At 52.4% G+C, this 21,013-nt stretch overlaps 1 protein-coding gene across 1 annotated transcript; it reads left to right on the top strand.

Moving 5' to 3' along the window:
* Positions 1-460: 460 nt before the first annotated feature.
* On the top strand, positions 461-16,381 carry LOC140120760 (tyrosine-protein kinase FRK-like). The gene is made up of 9 exons (XM_072139707.1): positions 461-1,133; positions 7,912-8,030; positions 8,622-8,785; positions 10,879-11,044; positions 13,693-13,857; positions 14,015-14,070; positions 14,175-14,328; positions 14,776-14,907; positions 15,455-16,381. The coding sequence occupies exons 1-9, from the start codon at positions 550-552 to the stop codon at positions 15,652-15,654; spliced, it is 1,740 nt and encodes a 579-aa protein (XP_071995808.1). The 5' UTR covers positions 461-549; the 3' UTR covers positions 15,655-16,381.
* Positions 16,382-21,013: the final 4,632 nt, after the last annotated feature.

Genomic DNA, 21,013 nt, shown 5'->3' with positions numbered 1-21,013 from the left:
GTGTATTACATGTGTGATATTACATGGGGGGAGGGGGGTGTATTACATGTGTGATATTACATGGGGGAAGGGGGTGTATTACATGTGTGATATTACATGGGGGGAGGAGGTGTATTACATGTGTGATATTACATGGGGGAAGGGGGTGTATTACATGTGTGATATTACATGGGGGGAGGGGGTGTATTACATGTGTGATATTACATGGGGGGGAGGGGGTGTATTACATGTGTGATATTACATGGGGGAGGGGGTGTATTACATGTGTGATATTACATGGGGGGAGGGGTGTATTACATGTGTGATATTACATGGGGGAGGGGTGTATTACATGTGTGATATTACATGGGGGAGGGGTGTATTACATGTGTGATATGGTGGATGTTGAGTCTCTGTGTTACTCCCGTTGTTACGCTGTGATATCTCGGGGCTGTGTAGTTGCTCGGGGTATGAGGAAGCGGCTCGTGCCCTCCCTGTACATTCCTGCTCCGTGTCCCCTTGTTACTTCCTTGTAGACGCAGTCAGAGGCTGGAGGTGCAGGCGGAGGAGATGTGGCAGGTTTTCTGCAGAACATGTTGTCCCTGCTGTCCGTGCTCTCCCGATGACAATGAACTGCATCGAGATCCGAGCACCTTCTACACACCCCATCCCCCTCACATTTTGGAGGCCAAGGTGGATAATGAAACCAGCAAAACCCAAAAATTACCTGTGCAGGTCATCGATCTCAGGAAGGAGGACAACATGCTGGTCGGTCAGGATAACCCAGGATTTACAGACGTGCTTGATAATCCAAGTACTGAACCCCTTCATCTTAGCTCCCCAATACTGACCATTACACCGAGCTCCCCAAAACCCGAACTCAACCCCCAAAATACGCAACTAGTACAAGCGCAAAAACCAAGAGCACTGAGACATAAACACAGTATGGGCAACCTACAGCGACAGGTGTCAACCTACAACTACCCCCCGCGCTCAGCCCTGGACCTGGACATTGTGAAGGGGCAACATCTGGAAGTGATAGAAGACCAAGGAGAGTGGGTGATCGCGAGGACCATCGACGGCCAGGGACAAAGCAAAACTGGCTACATCCCCAAGACCTTCCTGGCCAACGAGGGCAGTCTGGAGGCGGAGGAGTAAGTAGTCGCTCATATCTCTTATCTTACACTTATAAGATCACATGATATGCAGATAAATCTGGTGAAACTTAAGGTCAGGGCCACCAGTACAGAGGAGATCTCAGGGTCAGGGCCACCAGTACAGAGGAGATCTTATGGTTAGGGCCACCAGTACAGAGGAGATCTCAGGCTCCAGGCCAGCAGTACAGAGGAGATCTCAGGGTCAGGGCCACCAGTACAGAGGAGATCTCAGGGTCAGTGCCACCAGTACAGAGGAGATCTCAGGGTCAGGGCCACCAATACAGAGGAGATCTCAGGGACAGGGCCACCAGTACAGAGGAGATCTCAGGGTCAGGGCCACCAGTACAGAGGAGATCTCAGGCTCCAGGCCACCAGTACAGAGGAGATCTCAGGGTCAGGGCCACCAGTACAGTGGAGATCTCAGGGTCAGGGCCACCAGTACAGAGGAGATCTCAGGGTCAGGGCCACCAGTACAGAGGAGATCTCAGGGTCAGGGCCACCAATACAGAGGAGATGTTAGGGTCAGGGCCACCAGTACAGAGGAGATCTCAGGGTCAGGGCCACCAATACAGAGGAGATCTCAGGGACAGGGCCACCAGTACAGAGGAGATCTTATGGTTAGGGCCACCAGTACAGAGGAGATCTCAGGCTCCAGGCCACCAGTACAGAGGAGATCTCAGGGTCAGGGCCACCAGTACAGAGGAGATCTCAGGGTCAGGGCCACCAATACAGAGGAGATCTTAGGGTCAGGGCCACCAGTACAGAGGAGATCTCAGGGTCAGGGCCACCAATACAGAGGAGATCTCAGGGACAGGGCCACCAGTACAGAGGAGATCTTATGGTTAGGGCCACCAGTACAGAGGAGATCTCAGGCTCCAGGCCACTAGTACAGAGGAGATCTTAGGGTCAAAGCCACCAGTACAGAGGAGATCTTAGGGTCAGGGCCACCAGTACAGAGGAGATCTAAGGGTCAAGGCCACCAGTACAGAGGAGATCTTATGGTCAGGGCCACCAGTACAGAGGAGATCTTAGGGTCAGGGCCACCAGTACAGAGGAGATCTTAGGGTCAGGGCCACCAGTACAGAGGAGATCTTAGGGTCAGGGCCACCAGTACAGAGGAGATCTTATGGTTAGGGCCACCAGTACAGAGGAGATCTCAGGGTCAGGGCCACCAGTACAGAGGAGATCTTATGGTTAGGGCCACCAGTACAGAGGAGATCTTAGGGTCAGGGTCACCAGTACAGAGGAGATCTCAGGGTCAAGGCCACCAATACAGAGGAGATCTCAGGGTCAAGGCCACCAATACAGAGGAGATCTCAGGGTCAGGGCCACCAGTACAGAGGAGATCTCAGGCTCAGGGCCACCAGTACAGAGGAGATCTCAGGGTCAGGGCCACCAGTACAGAGGAGATCTCAGGGTCAGGGCCACCTGTTGAGAGAAGATCTCAGGCTCCAGGCCACCAGTACAGAGGAGATCTCAGGGTCAAGGCCACCAGTACAGAGGAGATCTCAGGGTCAGGGCCACCAGTACAGAGGAGATCTCAGGGTCGGGCCACCAGTACAGAGGAGATCTCATGGTGAGGACCACCAATACAGAGGAGATCTCAGGCTCAAGGTCCCCAGTACAGAGGAGATCTTAGGGTCAGGGCCCCCAGTACAGAGGAGATCTTAGGGTCAGGGCCACCAGTACAGAGGAGATCTCTGGCTTAAGGCCACTTGTACAGAGGAGATCTTAGGGTCAGGGCCACCAGTACAGAGGAGATTTTTCGGGTCAGGGTCACCAGTACAGAGGAGATCTTGGGGTCTGGGCCACCAGTACAGAGGAGATCTTCGGGTCAGGGCTACCAGTACAGAGGAGATCTCAAGCTTAAGGCCACCAGTACAGAGGAGATCTTAGGGTCAGGGCCACCAGTACAGAGGAGATCTTAGGGTCAGGGCCACCAGTACAGAGGAGATCTCCGGGTCAGGGCCACCAGTACAGAGGAGATCTCCGGGTCAGGGCCACCAGTACAGAGGAGATCTCCGGGTCAGGGCCACCAGTACAGAGGAGATCTCCGGGTCAGGGCCACCAGTACAGAGGAGATCTCTGGGTCAGGGCCACCAGTACAGAGGAGATTTTTCGGGTCAGGGTCACCAGTACAGAGGAGATCTTCGGGTCAGGGCTACCAGTACAGAGGAGATCTCAAGCTTAAGGCCACCAGTACAGAGGAGATCTTAGGGTCAGGGCCACCAGTACAGAGGAGATCTCCGGGTCAGGGCCACCAGTACAGAGGAGATCTCCGGGTCAGGGCCACCAGTACAGAGGAGATCTCCGGGTCAGGGCCACCAGTACAGAGGAGATCTCCGGGTCAGGGCCACCAGTACAGAGCAGATCTTAGGGTCAGGGCCACCAGTACAGGAGGAGATCTCCGGGTCAGGGCCACCAGTACAGAGGAGATCTCTGGGTCAGGGCCACCAGTACAGAGGAGATTTTTCGGGTCAGGGTCACCAGTACAGAGGAGATCTCCGGGTCAGGGCCACCAGTACAGAGGAGATCTTAGGGTCAGGGCCACCAGTACAGGAGGAGATCTCCGGGTCAGGGCCACCAGTACAGAGGAGATCTCCAGGTCAGGGCCACCAGTACAGAAGATATCTTTGGGTCAGGGCTACCAGTACAGAAGATATCTCAGGGTCAGGGCTACTAGTACAGAGGAGATCTCAGGGTCAGGGCCACCAATACAGAGGAGATCTCAGGCTCAAGGCCATCAGTACAGAGGAGATCTCAGGCTCAAGGCCATCAGTACAGAGGAGGTCTCAGGCTCAAGGCCATCAGGTTACAGTGGAGATCTCAGACTCAGGGCACCAGCACAGGGTCAGGTCCTCAATCAGGAGGGCACATCCTTCCAATCAGATAAGGAGACTCTTCACTGTCCAGAAGAGGGGATTGTTACTTAAACACATCCTATGGATGCAAAATGTATTGGAGGCCCCCACTGAACATAGCCCAGAGGGTGCACATTTAACATCCTTGTAATAGACGGTGTTCCCCTCAGTCTATAATCCATGTAATAGGAAGGTAATAGTCATGCGCCCGTCTGCTGCTGGTAGGGGCCACCCTTAGGAGTAAATTGGTGGGGGCCCCAGGGCACGTGCCCCGGGAGAACTCCCAATAATCCGGCCGTGGGAGCGATGAAACCAGAGATGAACCCCTACCAATACCTTTTTCCATTTTGCGTTTCAGTTTCAGAATCCATAACTTTTATTATTTTGTGTATGACTTTCGTTTTCCATGTAATAATTTGTTCTTTCTTGAGTCAGTATTTAATATTCCCTACTGTGCACTGGGAAACTTGGGGAAAAAAATTTGAATGCAATGAAATTGACAAGACAAAAACACATTTGTGCCGTTTTCTTGTGGGCGGGGTCTTTACGGCTTTTAACTGTGCGTCCAGATGACTCCTCGGACCATCACGGAGATACAAGCTGTGACATTTTTCTTGCTAACATTTTGGGGACTGTGTGACCTGTTGATTGCTGATTTTTTAGATTTTTGTATGTTGCAAAATGGTGAAAAAGTGACAATTCAGACATTTGGGCGTTTGTTCCCTTTCAGGGTTCAGTGCCGGGAATAATCGTTTTTGATCATTTTTATAAACATTTGGGACTCGGTGATACCTGACATGCTTCTAGGGAAAAGGGGTAATATGAAGTATTAGGTTTTTTACATTGCTTTAAAAAATGTTTCTAATTATTGCTTTGTAGGCCCCCTATGGTACTTGAAGCCTAGGGGGTCTGATCCTCATACTAACGGACTGCAGTTATGGTGAATATATTGCAGTCCATGTTTTTAGATAAAGACAATAAGAACTCCTGAAGGTCTAGGACAGTGGTGGCGAACCTATGGCACGGGTGCCAAAGGCGGCACTCAGAGCCCTTTCTGTGGGCACCTGGGCCATCTCCCCAGCACACCAAACAGGACTCAAAGAATCTTCCTGCAGTTCCAAGAAACTTAAAAGATGCTGCTTTCAGTCATATTTTGATACTTCGCTACTTGGGACTGTAGGAAGAGGGAAAATTAGACAGGGTCGAATTTTTTTTGGAGGACCTCCTGCTGGCCCCACGATTCTCTGTGTACAGAGGGAAACTGGAAAGAAGCTAAAATGATGAAAATTTTCCATCTTTATACTGTGTTGCTATCCTCAGGAGGCAAATGTGATTGAAAGTTGTTGAACATGGAGCAATAAGATACTGCTTTAATTTTAGGTTGGCACCTTGTGATAAATAAGGGGGGTTTTGGGTTGCAGTTTGGGCACTCGGTCGCTTAAAGGTTCGCCATCACTGGTCTAGGAGATGAGGTCCAGACAATTCTTTCACTAGACATGTCCTCCAGATGAAGACCACTAAAGAAGGACAGAGAGCTGATAGACTGTGGCCTAAACTGTTCATAGTCACGAAGGCTCTTCATAGATGTCTCCACTGGGGGTACTAGAGGACACCATATGGAAGCACAGATGATTGAGTCATAAGGTTATCGCTGCACTTTAATCTCCTATAACAAGAGTGCAGCTGGTGGGGAGGAGGTGCCCAGGGTGCGGGAGGTTTGGTGAGATAGGAAGAGCTGGGTTGGTTGTGATCGGTGACTGCTCCACTTCTCCAACCTCCAACTGTCCCCTATTCAGTATCTTTGCTTATGTCAACAGAATAAGGGTCCCCAGGTCACCGAGGATCCTGAGATTCCAGTCTTTCCATGTCTATGGAGTCTTATATTCCTTGATTTATCTTCAATTTTTCATCTAAAGGTTCACTTTTCCTGAACCAGCGTCCTCCTCGCTCCTCAGGTTGTTCTTCTGAGTAGAATGATTTCTTCCAAAACATTGATCACTTCATAAACTGAACCCTTGATAGTCTGAGTACAGCAGGCCCCAGGCTCCTCCATTCTTGTATCGTGATGTCCTCACAAGGAGGAGACAGAACTCAACCTGGAACGTCTTGCCTTGATGTATAACGATTGTGTACTGCTATTACGTGATAGTCCTGAGACGTAGGTCATCCAGTTGCCTCCAGACAATCACCATGGAGAGCCCATTAGATCTTTTCCCCAGAGTCCCCTCCTTCACCAGGGATCCTGGAGGTGGCCATAGCCCAGTTACTGTAGACGTCTCATATCATGGATTCATCTTCCGTCTGGATCTTTGCAGCTCTCCATTATTTCAGGAGGGCTTATAGCTTGGTTCTGTGCACTGACCGGTCATGTAGGATGTAAAATAAGAGAAGTCCCCAGCCATGTATGAGGAGGGTGGAGGGGACGGGCTCCCTCTCTTTAGGACACCCCGAGTACAACAGCCCCTTGATATGTAAGACATCTCCATAACCAGAGACACAGAAGAACATGAACGGTAAGTGAAGTAAAGGGCACCACCGCCCTACAGCCGGGGTATAAACACCTGGGGCAGAAGGACGACTCTTCTACAGAAATCTCCAGGTGTTTATTGCTTATTCTGGATGCCCTAAATATAAGGATGGAAGGAGGGACATGACTCAAGTGATCCATAAATACTGTCAAGGGAGAGAAGAGGCAGGCCCTGAACTCCCCCAAGAGCCCTACCCCCTGCCTAACCAGCCCCGCAACCCTAGTGCTAAAGGACTACTGATTGACAATCCCTACTCTTAGCATGTGTTCAGCACAGAAGGAAAATTACCAGAGAGACAAGAGGATCAGAGAACAGGCACATGATCGGAGGTTCAGGGCTTAGACTACATCTAGGCTCAGAGTTCCTGATCAGGCTGGGGTTCAGGGTTCCAGACTGGATCCGGGCTCCTGCATAGGTTTGGTGTTCCTGATAACACTTGGGTTTGGGGTTCAGGCAGGATCCAGGCTCAGGTACAGGTTTGGGATTCCTCGTCAGCCAATTCTTTATGGTTCTGGATCAGGCTGGGGGTTCGGGGTTCCAGATAAAGCAAGACACAGATTTTCAGATCAGACAGTTGTTTGAAGTTATGGGTCATGGAAGAATACAGGGTACCAGATCAGACAGGATTCAGGCACAAGTCTGGGTCCAGGGTTCTTGATAAGGCTGGGGTTCAGGGTTCTGGATCAGGTCGGATCCAAATTCAGGGTTCCTGATCAAGCAGTAGTTTAGGGTTCTGGATCAGGTAGGATTCAGGTTTAGGAACAGGATTCAGGGAACGGGTCCACCAAAACCACAAAGACACTGTACTGCAGGTCACAGGAGAAAGCATAACCGTTACTCAGTGAACTTGGGATTAGCTGTTTACCCCCCCCAGCAGCTGACTGCCTAGACCCTTCATCACCTACACATGAGAATTAACTCACCCAGCTTTTCAGGGTTCAAATACTGCAAGGCAGTCCTGAGTGTGGCTCGCAAGCTACGAAGTCAGCAGCCAGAGTCCAATCAGAGGACTCACTGCCCCAGAGAACCCTGGAGGATTTCCAAAGCCATGGTCTTCTCCAGTTCTTTACAGACAGCCCCCAATGAACGTGGTGTCAGAAATAAAGGCCATGGTAGCTCCACAGGTAATGGCGCTGTGGCTGAGAAGATTTCCCCATTAACCGCGGCTGCTCAAAACTTTATAAAAATATACATCTCCCAGGCATCGTACCCGCAGGTGCATAATGGTGGACAAAACGTGTCTGGTTCTATAGACTCCCAATACTAAAGCCACAAGCTGTAATATGGTCACCATGAGCTAGAAGTTCTCTGTAACTCCCCCCTTCCATAGAGTCTGACCCTCATCATGGTATGTAAAGCTTTAAGTCTTTCTCCTCTTCTTCTCAGCTGGTATTTTGGATCCATGACAAAACTCGATGCCAAGCGTTGCCTCCTGCAGCAAGAGAACTGCAGCGGCTCGTTCCTGGTGTGGCAGAAGGTGGGAGACAATGGCTATTACATCTCAGGTGAGCGTCCAGGAGGTGCCATCTGGAGGGGTAGAGGACACTGGATGTGGACTAGATCAGCAGAAGACGGGACACGTCATAAGTCTCCCACATGGCACAGACACTAGAGTTGCTGTCCGTGGTCACAGTCCACATTAGTAACATGGGAGAGGAGACTGATGGGTAACATCACATGAAGTTACTTTCCTGATCACCACCCGCACATTCTTCTTACATTTTTCTCAGAATTATTTGGTCTTGGTTTTTTGGCGGCACGTTCATGACCAGCTCCGGGTGATGTTTACATGACAGATAGGGTCAAGTCCTTCCAGTTACAGCTGAGAACCAGTTATTCCACTATTGAATGTGATTACAATGTGACAAGACCATCGTCATACTGTCCTGGAGCACCACAGGTCCCTGACCCTACACATTATCTTCTTCTGGCTCATGGAGGATGTTCATGAGGCTCCATACTGAGCAGGACCCCATAATAATTTCCCAATACTTGTCCCTCTATAGAAGCTGTTCTTTGGTTTTGATAGGATTATTACAGTGATGATAGTTATGATGATAGTTACAGTGACTGGATGTGGTTATCTTCTCCTCCAGTGCGTGTGGATGAGGTGGTGAGACATTACAAAGTCCATCAGTCCACCAATGGCGACTTCTTTCTGGTGAAGAGAGCGTCATGCTCCAGTCTGAAGGATCTCGTCCATCACTATCAACAGCAATGTGACGGACTCTGCACCAAACTAGAGACGCCATGTGTCAAGGTGAGAAATCCCGTCATTAGATGATGACATTAGAGGTGATGCACTTGTCCACAGCACTAAGATCTCCACCAATCACAAGGTAAAGACCATTTTCTGAAGTGTAATCCTACAGAGCTCTAGTATCTAGGATCCTGATATGGGTACAACGTTACTTGAGATCTGTAGGCGCTATATAAATAAAGAACTATTATTATTATTATTATCCTTGCCCTTGGAAACCAAATTGGGGCATCTAAGGTTATGCCGCAATGCTGGGAATAAAACCTGTATAATACTGGTCATCACCATTTTAACACATTGGGGGTCATTTACTATGGGCCCGAATTGCGTTTTTCTGGCGGGTTACCCGAATTTTTTTGTTTTGTGCTGATTTTCCCTGAATTGCTCAGGGTTTTGGCGCACATGATCGGATTGTGGCACATCTGCGCCGGAGTGCACGCAAGGGAAATCGGGGAGCATGACCGTAAGAAAACCCGACGGATTCGGAAAAACCACCGTATTTTTTTTAAAAAGTGTCGCTGGACATGCACTTACCTGCACCCAGCATAGCTTGGTGAAATTCAGGGCAGCAGCGACACCTAGTGGACATTGGGGGAACTACCTTAGTAAATTGCCGGAAGACCCGAATCCTCCGCAGAGAACGCGCCGCTGGATCGCGAATGGACCGGGTAAGTAAATCTGCCCCATAATCGTAAAAGAGCAAGTTCCTGCAGCTGCAAACATTCACCATATGGGAACATGAAGCCCCCACCTCCATATCACTAGACTTTCCAGGAAGAGTGCTTCCTAACACCATAATAAGCAGTATAAATAGTCCAAGTGACCTGCCCTAAGGTCTATGGATCTTTATCCACATCAATATGGAACTATGGTCTAAGTTCCAGGTAAGAAATACCCCCCCCCCTTCTTTTATTTGGGGAATCAAAGAGCTTGAGCCTACGGGAACCTCCAACAACCAGAGGCACAAGTGATAAGCTTGTTGTATTTTGTTCCTCTCCACATGAGAATAATTTACCTTATTACCTCCTTCCCAGGATTGATATTAAGTGATTAGACCTGATTTTCCTTTAGACTTGGAATCTTTAGATTAAAGATAATCAGGGATGTTCATAGAGGACAACAACGTGAGATTTGGTGTCACCGCCCAGGAATGGAGAACCTTCTGACACGCTCTCATATACATGTTTATCTGGTGGCTTTATGACGTTCAGCAATGTTCTCCGAATGTCTTTGTGTGTTGTAGGGTGTTCAGTATCAAGATCTTATAAGTAAGTGTCAGGACCATCAGAGCCGAATGCTCTCCTCACCATCTGGGTATTGGAAATAATCTTCTGATGTCTCGTGTTTGCTATCCAAAGCATCTCCTGGTTCCTGGTGAGGAGATCAAGCACCTCTTCACACGTGTTTTGGGTCTTAAACAACCTAGAGGTTCCTCTCAACAAACTCCTTCCAGAGCGGTCCATCGATCCATCGAGAACACAAGGGGCCGTGGTGAAGCACACATATGTTTATCCAGATATCTTGGACCTCATTGTTAATATCACAGGGACCTGAGGCGGCTCAGTAAAGCGAGAGAACATCTTGTCTACCACGATGAATACTCCTTTTTGGCTGTTGTTTAGGTTGAGGGATTTAGCAGCTTGTTGAGGGCTTTGCCTTCATACCCTGTGGTGGAATCACTTGTCTGCTTTGACGAGGTTTGCAGGCGTAATACATGCCAAACGATGGAAAGTACCGCATTCTTCTCACTCCTGTAGTGGAAGAGCCGGTTCTGTGTGATCTTTGTGAAATATCTTCAGCATGAAATCTAACAAATATTTTACTCCGTCTCGTTTCCTCTTTCCGGTATAAGTTCTAGCGGCCACCTCCATGGTACCAGGATGGTCAGGCTGCAGAGGACTGTTACTGAGCTTCTCATGTCATCAGTGCTAAAGTTAAAGGATTCGGATTGTTATAAAACCTTTGTGGGCTCAGGAGAAGACCCACATGTGGGAACAGGCCGGTCTGCATTGTCCTCTAGGGAGGCTCAGGGGAAGACCTTGACATTGATCTCTCCATAATAAGCTAAAGATTTGTCGATATTCTGTCCACAGCTGGATCTCCCGTCTGTGAACAGCATCTGTTACACCACGGTAGACCACCTGGAGATCCAACCCAGCTCCATAAAGAAAGTCACCAGGCTGGGCAGCGGCAAGTTCGGCATGGTGTGGCTCGGCTTGTGGAACGGGACCACAAAGGTGGCAGTCAAAGAACTACAAGGTGCTTCTTAACGTCTTACCAGATTTCTTCCATAGTGATCTCAATCAACAATGGTTACACAGTATCACAGTATCATAGTTTATACGGCTGAAAAAAGACACTTGTCCATCCAGTTCAGCCAAGGAAGGGAAAGGATTGGATAAGGAAGGGATTCAGGGGAAACAATTCTATATAACAACCATCAATGTTATTCAGGTGTAAAAAGGCATCTAGACACTCCTTGAAGCTCTCTGCTGTCCCTGCTGTGACCAGTGCCTGAGCTCTCTGCTGTCCCTGCTGTGACCAGTGCCTGAGCTCTCTGCTGTCCCTGCTGTGACCAGTGCCTGAGCTCTCTGCTCCCCCTGCTGTGCTCTGCTCCTGAGCTCTCTGCTGTCCCTGCTGTGACCGGACCTGAGCTCTCTGCTGTCCCTGCTGTGACCAGCACCTGAGCTCTCTGCTCCCCCTGCTGTGCTCTGCTCCTGAGCTCTCTGCTGTCCCTGCTGTGACCAGCGCCTGAGCTCTCTGCTGTCCATGCTGTGACCAGCACCTGAGCTTTCTGCTGTCCCTGCTGTGACCAGCACCTGAGCTCTCTGCTGTCCCTGCTGTGACCAGCACCTGAGCTCTCTGCTCCCCCTGCTGTGCTCTGCTCCTGAGCTCTCTGCTGTCCCTGCTGTGACCGGACCTGAACTCTCTGCTGTCCCTGCTGTGACCAACTCCTGAGCCATCTGCTGTCCCTGCTGTGACCAGCACCTGAGCTCTCTGCTGTGACCAGCTCCTGAGCCCTCTGCTGCCCCTGCTGTGACCAGCACCTGAGCTCTCTGCTGCCCCTGCTGTGACCAGCGCCTGAGCTCTCTGCTGTCCCTGCTGTGACCGGCGCCTGAGCTCTCTGCTGTCCCTGCTCTGCTCCTGAGTTCTCTGCTGTCCCTGCTGTGACCAGCACCTGAGCTATCTGCTCCCCCTGCTGTGCTCTGCTCCTGAGCTCTCTGCTGTCCCTGCTGTGACCAGCACCTGAGCTCTCTGCTGTCCCTGCTGTGACCGGAGCCTGAGCTCGCTGATGTCCCTGCTGTGACCAGAGCCTGAGCTCTCTGCTGTCCCTGCTGTGACCAGCACCTGAGCTCTCTGCTGTCCCTGCTGTGACCAGCACCTGAGCTCTCTGCTCCCCCTGCTGTGCGCTGCTCCTGAGCTCTCTGCTGTCTCTGCTGTGACCGGACCTGAACTCTCTGCTGTCCCTGCTGTGACCAACTCCTGAGCCATCTGCTGTCCCTGCTGTGACCAGCACCTGAGCTCTCTGCTGTGACCAGCTCCTGAGCCCTCTGCTGTCCCTGCTGTGACCAGCTCCTGAGCTCTCTGCTGCCCCTGCTGTGACCAGCGCCTGAGCTCTCTGCTGTCCCTGCTGTGACCAGCGCCTGAGCTCTCTGCTGTCCTGCTGTGACCAGCGCCTGAGCTCTCTGCTGTCCTGCTGTGACCAGCGCCTGAGCTCTCTGCTGTCCTGCTGTGCTCTGCTCCTGAGCTCTCTGCTGTCCCTGCTGTGAAAAGCGCCTGAGCTCTCTGCTGTCCTTGCTGTGACCAGCGCCTGAGCTCTCTGCTGTCCCTGCTGTGACCGGAGCCTGAGCTCTCTGCTGTCCCTGCTGTGACCAGCGCCTGAGCTCTCTGCTGTCCCTGCTGTGACCAGCCCCTGAGCTCTCTGCTGTCTCTGCTGTGACCGGCGCCTGAGCTCTCTGCTGTCCCTGCTGTGACCAGCGCCTGAGCTCTCTGCTGTGCTCTGCGCCTGAGCTCTCTGCTGTCCCTGCTGTGACCAGCGCCTGAGCTCTCTGCTGTCCCTGCTGTGACCAGCCCCTTAGCTCTCTGCTGTCCCTGCTGTGACCAGCGCCTGAGCTCTCTGCTGTCCCTGCTGTGACCAGCGCCTGAGCTCTCTGCTGTCCCTGCTGTACCCCTGCTCCTGAGCTCTCTGCTGTCCCTGCCTCGACCAGCACCTGAGCTCTCTGCTGTCCCTGCTGTGACCAGTGCCTGAGCTCTCTGCTGTCCCTGCTGTGACCAGCACCTGAGCTCTCTGCTGTCCCTGCTGTGACCAGCGCCTGAGCTCTCTGCTGTCCCTGCTGTGACCAGCGCCTGAGCCCTCTGCTGTCCCTGCTGTGACCAGCGCCTGAGCTCTCTGCTGTCCCTGCTGTGACCAGCGCCTGAGCTCTCTGCTGTCCCTGCTGTGACCCGCGCCTGAGCTCTCTGCTGTCCCTGCTGAGCTTGGCTTTTCCACAGACAGTTCTCATATTAAAAACGCCCTGTCGCCTTGGTTTCTCCAGACGGAGACCGTGTCCCCTCGTGTTTTGATTTAATCTGGAAAACTTACCACTATATTTTTTGTATAGACCATTCATATATTTATATAAATTAATCATGTCCCCTCATTATTTCTATACTAAATAAATCTAGTTGTTTAAATCTTTCCTCCCTCCATACTTATCAATCTTATCAATTTTGTGGCTCTTCACTTTACCAACCCCTGCCCCCCCCCCCCTCTCCCCCAGACAGAAGCGGAGAATGCTTTGTCATTGGCTCACTGCTGCAGATATTGGCCATGTTATAAAAGTTATTGCCCCTCTTTGCTGGGTGACTGCATGTGTGGAGGCAACACTCCCCTCACTGTATTCTCTATCTGCTCCCTATGACAACAGTCAGTGCCGAATCTCTGCAGCAAACATTGTATGGAGAGGCCGAGACCATGTGGAAGCTGAGCCACGAGAAGCTGCTGAAGTTATATGCTGTGTGTCTGCAGACCAAGCCCGTCTTCATAGTCACCGAGTACATGCCACAAGGAAACCTCAAGAAATATCTGCAAGGTGAGTCACCCATGAGAGCGGCCCGATACAGTGTGACGCACGACTGATCACAAGATATCACAGAGTCACCACCATACTCGGAGAGTCCTTGTCTTATGTCCATCTCTGCTCCATGTTGTGATGTGTTACAACATCAAAGTTTTTTGTTCCATCTCAGCTCATGACAAGTACAAGGACCTGCCCTTTTCCCAGCTGGTGGACTTTGGTGTCCAGGTAAGAACATTCCAATATCATTCTTGTAAGGTTAAGATTTAGGAGGCTACAAAATCTTGGTGCCCTAAGGAGTCCTGAGCATGAACGTTTCATGTTCTCTTCAGATAAGCCAAGGAATGGACTACATGGAGCAGAAGGGCTGCGTTCACCGAGATCTCCGAGCTGAGAACATCTTCCTGTCGGCCATGATGAACTGCAAAATCGGAGACTTTGGCCTTGCACGATTCATGGACAGCACTTCCATGGCTGTCACCGCAGGTGAGCTGTGATCCAGGAGATGGCAATGCAGACCAGCACATGTCCATGTAGATGAAGGGGAAGGCTTCACAACAACAAACACAACAGGTGGAGGATGGTCCAAGTCTAGATTATGTCTAAGGTCACAAAGTATCAGGGGTGTCCTCTGCAATGAAGATAGCGGACAAAGGAATAGATGACAAGGAGCTGATGACAGAGTAGATCACCCGGCACTCCTCACAGGGAGAACTGTGGGTCAAACAATTGATTAGAGACCCCAATGTGATGACCGAGAGGAGGAAACCGGTCACCAGGAGTCACTGGCAATGGTGAGCACTGGGAGGGATGGAGACAGGTAGGTGCACAAAATGTGAGACCAGCGGGGCCACTGAAGTCACATGATCTTCTATACCCAGTTATCACAAGTCCAAAATCTGATTAACCCTTTTGTTACCTTGTTTTCTCCAGATGTGCAGATTCCCATCAAATGGACAGCACCAGAAGTTTTCCAGGACCAGAAATACACCAGCAAGTCTGACTTATGGTCTTTTGGGGTCCTGCTGGGGGAGATCTTCACCTATGGAAAAATGCCCTTCCCGAGTGAGTAACTGAGGAGGACAATTGATGAACTCATGGAGGGGACTGGAAGGATCTAGGCCAAACCAGAGGTCATCTCCCCCCCCCCCCCCCCTTCCCAACTCATCTGCCATCTCCTATCTAAACCTTATGCCTGCTAGGCCCTTCTGTCCCATTCCCTTTCTCCTCCAAACCCCTCTATGTTCCCCTCCACACTGCCATGATCCAGATACCATGTACCGGTCCATATGAGAATGATAAAGGAAGTGAGGACATGGATGAGGAGAGCTTAGATGATAAGTTCACATTCTGACCCAGAGACCAAGAAAGGTTCTGGATCTCTGGTGTCATGGAAGTAGCAGGCAGCTGTAGGTGTCCTCCCCATATACCTCTGGCCGGGCACCATCCCCTGATCTGTGTAGGAGGCCTCAGACCAGGTAATAGTCCAGTCAATACCAGAGATGGAAGCTCCATAGTCTCTAACACCCTGCAGCCATCATAATATCCAATAATATGAATGTATCTTAGAATCTGTCGTGTGACCACCGTTTTTATATCCTGTTGTCTTCAGATAAAACCAACAAGGACTACTGCCAGGATATAATCTATAGGAAGGAGCTGGACCCCCCTGAGGAGAGTCCCGAGAGGATCTCATACATCATGAGAATGTGCTGGAGATACGAGCCCAAATCCCGGCCGTCCTTCTGCGAGATCCAGGGGTTCCTCATGGAACTGGTGACCCCGATGCTGGATGATGATGTGGTGGAGTGACCTCTACACACTGGGAGGAGGCCTCCATATAAACTACAAAGCCCCTATACAACCACCGCCCATCGCTGCTACTCTTCATAAGCCTCATGTAACAAGTGATGGGATGTCGCCAGAAGGCGAGACTGCAACAAACAGGTCCTACTCCCACCACACTATATAGCGGTGGAGACAAGACGGCAGGATACTACGGGAACGGGAACCATTCCAAAGTGGATCCGATGGCTGACGTTCTAGGATATGTCATGGCAGATCCCAGCTGGGGGAGTTCATTATGAGGCCCATGGAAGAGATCACGGCCTCCACCACAGAGCCACCCAATGTCTCACCCACCTATATACAGAACAGGTCTTCATTAGAGGCTATGGAGAAGAGAAGTGATGGAAGGTTATTACAGCCCAGCTCGTAATAACATGTGGTCCTTATGCCAGGGTCAATTGGGCCCCATTGGTTACAGGCGTGTGAGATGAGAAGTCGGAACCGATACCTCAGGAAAAGGGAAGACCCTTCGTATGATATAACAGCCAGGTCATGGTATAAACGCCCTCAAGGGCATAGCCTCCAATATATAAGGTGCAACGTGAGGAGGCAGGGGGTCAGGCCTCCAATCTATAGGATGTGACATCCAGGGGAGGCAGGGGGTCAGACCATGGCCTCCAATCTATAGGGTGTGACATCCAGGAGAGCAGGGGGTCAGACCATGGCCTCCAATCTATAGGATGTGACATCCAGGGGAAGCAGGGGGTCAGGCCATGGCCTCCAATCTATAGGATGTGACATCCAGGGGAGGCAGGGGGTCAGACCATGGCCTCCAATCTATAGGATGTGACATGGAGGGGGCAGGGGGTCAGACCATGGCCTCCAATCTATAGGATGTGACATGGAGGGGGCAGGGGGTCAGACCATGGCCTCCAATCTATAGGATGTGACATGGAGGGGGCATGGGGTCAGGTCATGGCCTCCAATCTATAGGATGTGACATCCAGGGGAGGCAGGGGGTCAGGCCATGGCCTCCAATCTATAGGATGTGACATCCAGGGGGGGCAGGGGGTCAGGCCATGGCCTCCAATCTATAGGATGTGACATCCAGGGGAGGCAGGGGGTCAGACCATGGCCTCCAATCTATAGGATGTGACATCCAGGGGAGGCAGGGGGTCAGGCCATGGCCTCCAATCTATAGGATGTGACATTCAGGGGAGGCAGGGGGTCAGGTCATGGCCTCCAATCTATAGGATGTGACATCCAGGGGAGGCAGGGGGTCAGACCATGGCCTCCAATCTATAGGATGTGACATCCAGGGGAGCAGGGGGTCAGGCCGTGGCCTCCAATCTATAGGATGTGACATTCAGGGGAGGCAGGGGGTCAGGTCATGGCCTCCAATCTATAGGATGTGACATCCAGGGGAGGCAGGGGGTCAGACCATGGCCTCCAATCTATAGGATGTGACATCCAGGGGAGGCAGGGGGTCAGACCATGGCCTCCAATCTATAGGATGTGACATCCAGGGGGAGCAGGGGGTCAGGTCATGGCCTCCAATCTATAGGATGTGACATCCAGGGGGGTCAGGGGGTCAGGCCATGGCCTCCAATCTATAGAATGTGACATCCAGGGGGGGCAGGGGGTCAGACCATGGCCTCCAATCTATAGGATGTGACATCCAGGGGGGGCAGGGGGTCAGGCCATGGCCTCCAATCTATAGAATGTGACATCCAGGGGAGGCAGGGGGTCAGACCATGGCCTCCAATCTATAGGGTGTGACATCTAGGGGAGGTAGGGGTCAGGCCATGGCCTCCAATCTATAGGATGTGACATCCAGGGGAGGGCAGAAGGAAGGCCATGGCCTCCAATCTATAGAATGTGACATCCAGGGGGGGCAGGGGGTCAGACCATGGCCTCCAATCTATAGGATGTGACATCCAGGGGGGGCAGGGGGTCAGGCCATGGCCTCCAATCTATAGAATGTGACATCCAGGGGAGGCAGGGGGTCAGACCATGGCCTCCAATCTATAGGGTGTGACATCTAGGGGAGGTAGGGGTCAGGCCATGGCCTCCAATCTATAGGATGTGACATCCAGGGGAGGGCAGAAGGAAGGCCATGGCCTCCATCGCAGGGGGGAGGGGCTATCCTTTATGTAAAATAATGTTAATAATATTTAAAAACATTTCAATAAAATGAGGGAAAACAACAAGAATATAATTATAATATTAAAAATTATACAACAAAATGATAAAGAGTCATGTTATTAGATAATAGGAAGCAGCACAAAACTATATATCACCACACACCTCCATAGTGTGCTCCTCCCCCCACACACCTCCATAGTGTGCTCCTCCCCCCACACACCTCCATAGTGTGCTCCTCCCCCCACACACCTCCATACTGTGCTCCTCCCCCCACACACCTCCATAGTGTGCTCCTCCCCATCACACACCTCCATAGTGTGCTCCTCCCACCACACACCTCCATACTGTGCTCCTCCCCACCACACACCTCCATAGTGTGCTCCTCCCCCCACACACCTCCATAGTGTGCTCCTCCCCCCACACACCTCCATAGTGTGCTCCTCCCCCCACACACCTCCATAGTGTGCTCCTCCCCCCACACACCTCCATAGTGTGCTCCTCCCCCCACACACCTCCATAGTGTGCTCCTCCCCCCACACACCTCCATACTGTGCTCCTCCCCACCACACACCTCCATACTGTGCTCCTCCCCACCACACACCTCCATAGTGTGCTCCTCCCACCACACACCTCCATACTGTGCTCCTCCCCACCACACACCTCCATAGTGTGCTCCTCCCCCCACACACCTCCATAGTGTGCTCCTCCCCCCACACACCTCCATAGTGTGCTCCTCCCCCCACACACCTCCATACTGTGCTCCTCCCCCCACACACCTCCATAGTGTGCTCCTCCCTCCACACACCTCCATAGTGTGCTCCTCCCCCCACACACCTCCATAGTGTGCTCCTCCCCCCACACACCTCCATAGTGTGCTCCTCCCCCCCCCACACCTCCATAGTGTGCTCCTCCCCCCTCACACCTCCATAGTGTGCTCCTCCCCCCACACACCTCCATAGTGTGCTCCTCCCCCCACACACCTCCATACTGTGCTCCTCCCCCCACACACCTCCATACTGTGCTCCTCCCCCCACACACCTTCATAATGTGCTCCTCCCCAACCACACACCTCCATAGTGTGCTCCTTCACCACCACACACCTCCATACTGTGCTCCTCCCCCCACACACCTCCATACTGTGCTCCTCCCCCCACACACCTCCATAGTGTGCTCCTCCCCCCACACACCTCCATACTGTGCTCCTCCCCCCACACACCTCCATACTGTGCTCCCCCCCCACACACCTCCATACTGTGCTCCTCCCCCCACACACCTCCATAGTGTGCTCCTCCCCCCACAAACCTCCATAGTGTGCTCCTCCCCCCACACACCTCCATAGTGTGCTCCTCCCCCCACACACCTCCATAGTGTGCTCCTACCCCACACACCTCCATACTGTGCTCCTCCCCACACACACCTCCATAGTGTGCTCCTTCCCCCACACACCTCCATAGTGTGCTCCTACCCCACACACCTCCATAGTGTGCTCCTCCGCACACACACCTCCATACTGTGCTCCTCCCCCCACACACCTCCATAGTGTGCTCCTCCCCCCACACACCTCCATATTGTGCTGCTACCCCACACACCTCCATAGTGTGCTCCTCCCCACACACACCTCCATACTGTGCTCCTCCCCCCACACACCTCCATAGTGTGCTCCTCCCCCCACACACCTCAATACTGTGCTCCTCCCACCACACACCTCCATACTGTGCTCCTCCCCCCGCACACCTCCATAGTGTGCTCCCCCACCTCACACCTCAATACTGTGCTCCTCCCACCACACACCTCAATACTGTGCTCCTCCCACCACACACCTCAATACTGTGCTCCTCCCACCACACACCTCCATACTGTGCTCCTCCCACCACACACCTCCATACTGTGCTCCTCCCACCACACACCTCCATAGTGTGCTCCTCCCCATCACACACCTCCATAGTGTGCTCCTCCCCCCACACCTCCATAGTGTGCTCCTCCCACCACACACCTCAATACTGTGCTCCTCCCCCCACACACCTCCATAGTGTGCTCCCCCCACCACACACCTCCATACTGTGCTCCTCCCCCCGCACACCTCAATACTGTGCTCCTCCCACCACACACCTCAATACTGTGCTCCTCCCACCACACACCTCCATAGTGTGCTCCTCCCCCCACACACCTCCATAGTGTGCTCCTCCCCCCACACACCTCCATAGTGTGCTCCTCCCACCAAACAACTCCATACTGTGCTCCTCCCCCCACACACCTTCATAGTGTGCTCCTTCCCCCACACACCTCCATACTGTGCTCCTCCACCACCACACAACTCCATACTGTGCTCCTCCCCCCACACACCTTCATAGTGTGCTCCTCCCCCCACACACCTCCATACTGTGCTCCTCCCTCCACACACACCTTCATAGTGTGCTCCTCCCCCCACACACCTCCATAGTGTGCTCCTCCCCCACCACACACCTCCATAGTGTGCGCCTGCCCCCACACACCTCCAACCTGTGCTCCTCCCCCACCACACACCTCCATACTGTGCTCCTCCACCACACACCTCCATAGTGTGCTGCTCCTCCACCACACACCTCCATAGTGTGCTCCTCCCACCATACACCTCCATACTGTGCTCCTCCCCCCACATACCTCCATAGTGTGCTCCTCCCACCACATACCTCCATACTGTGCTCCTCCCCCACCACACACCTCCAACCTGTGCTCCTGCCCTCACCACACCTCCATACTGTGCTCCTGCCCCCACCACACACCTCCATACTGTGCTCCTCCCCCACCACACACCTCCATACTGTGCTCCTCCCCCACCACACACCTCCATACTGTGCTCCTCCCCCACCACACACCTCCATACTGTGCTCCTCCCCCACCACACACCTCCATACTGTGCTCCTCCCCCACCACACACCTCCATACTGTGCTCCTACCCCCACACCTCCATACTGTGTTCCTCCACCACCACACACCTCCATACTGTGCTCCTCCCACCAAACAACTCCATAGTGTGCTCCTCCCACCACACACCTCCATAGTGTGCTCCTCCCACCACACACCTCCATAGTGTGCTCCTCCCACCACACACCTCCATAGTGTGCTCCTCCCACCACACACCTCCATAGTGTGCTCCTCCCACCACACACCTCCATAGTGTGCTCCTCCCACCACACACCTCCATAGTGTGCTCCTCCCCCCACACACCTCCATTGTGTGTTCCTCCCCCCACACACCT

Source organism: Engystomops pustulosus, chromosome 3, assembly GCF_040894005.1.
Source record: "Engystomops pustulosus chromosome 3, aEngPut4.maternal, whole genome shotgun sequence".
NCBI classification, from domain to species: Eukaryota; Metazoa; Chordata; class Amphibia; order Anura; family Leptodactylidae; genus Engystomops; species Engystomops pustulosus.
Note: the sequence above shows the minus strand (reverse complement) of the source record. Positions and strands in the feature narration are given on the sequence as shown.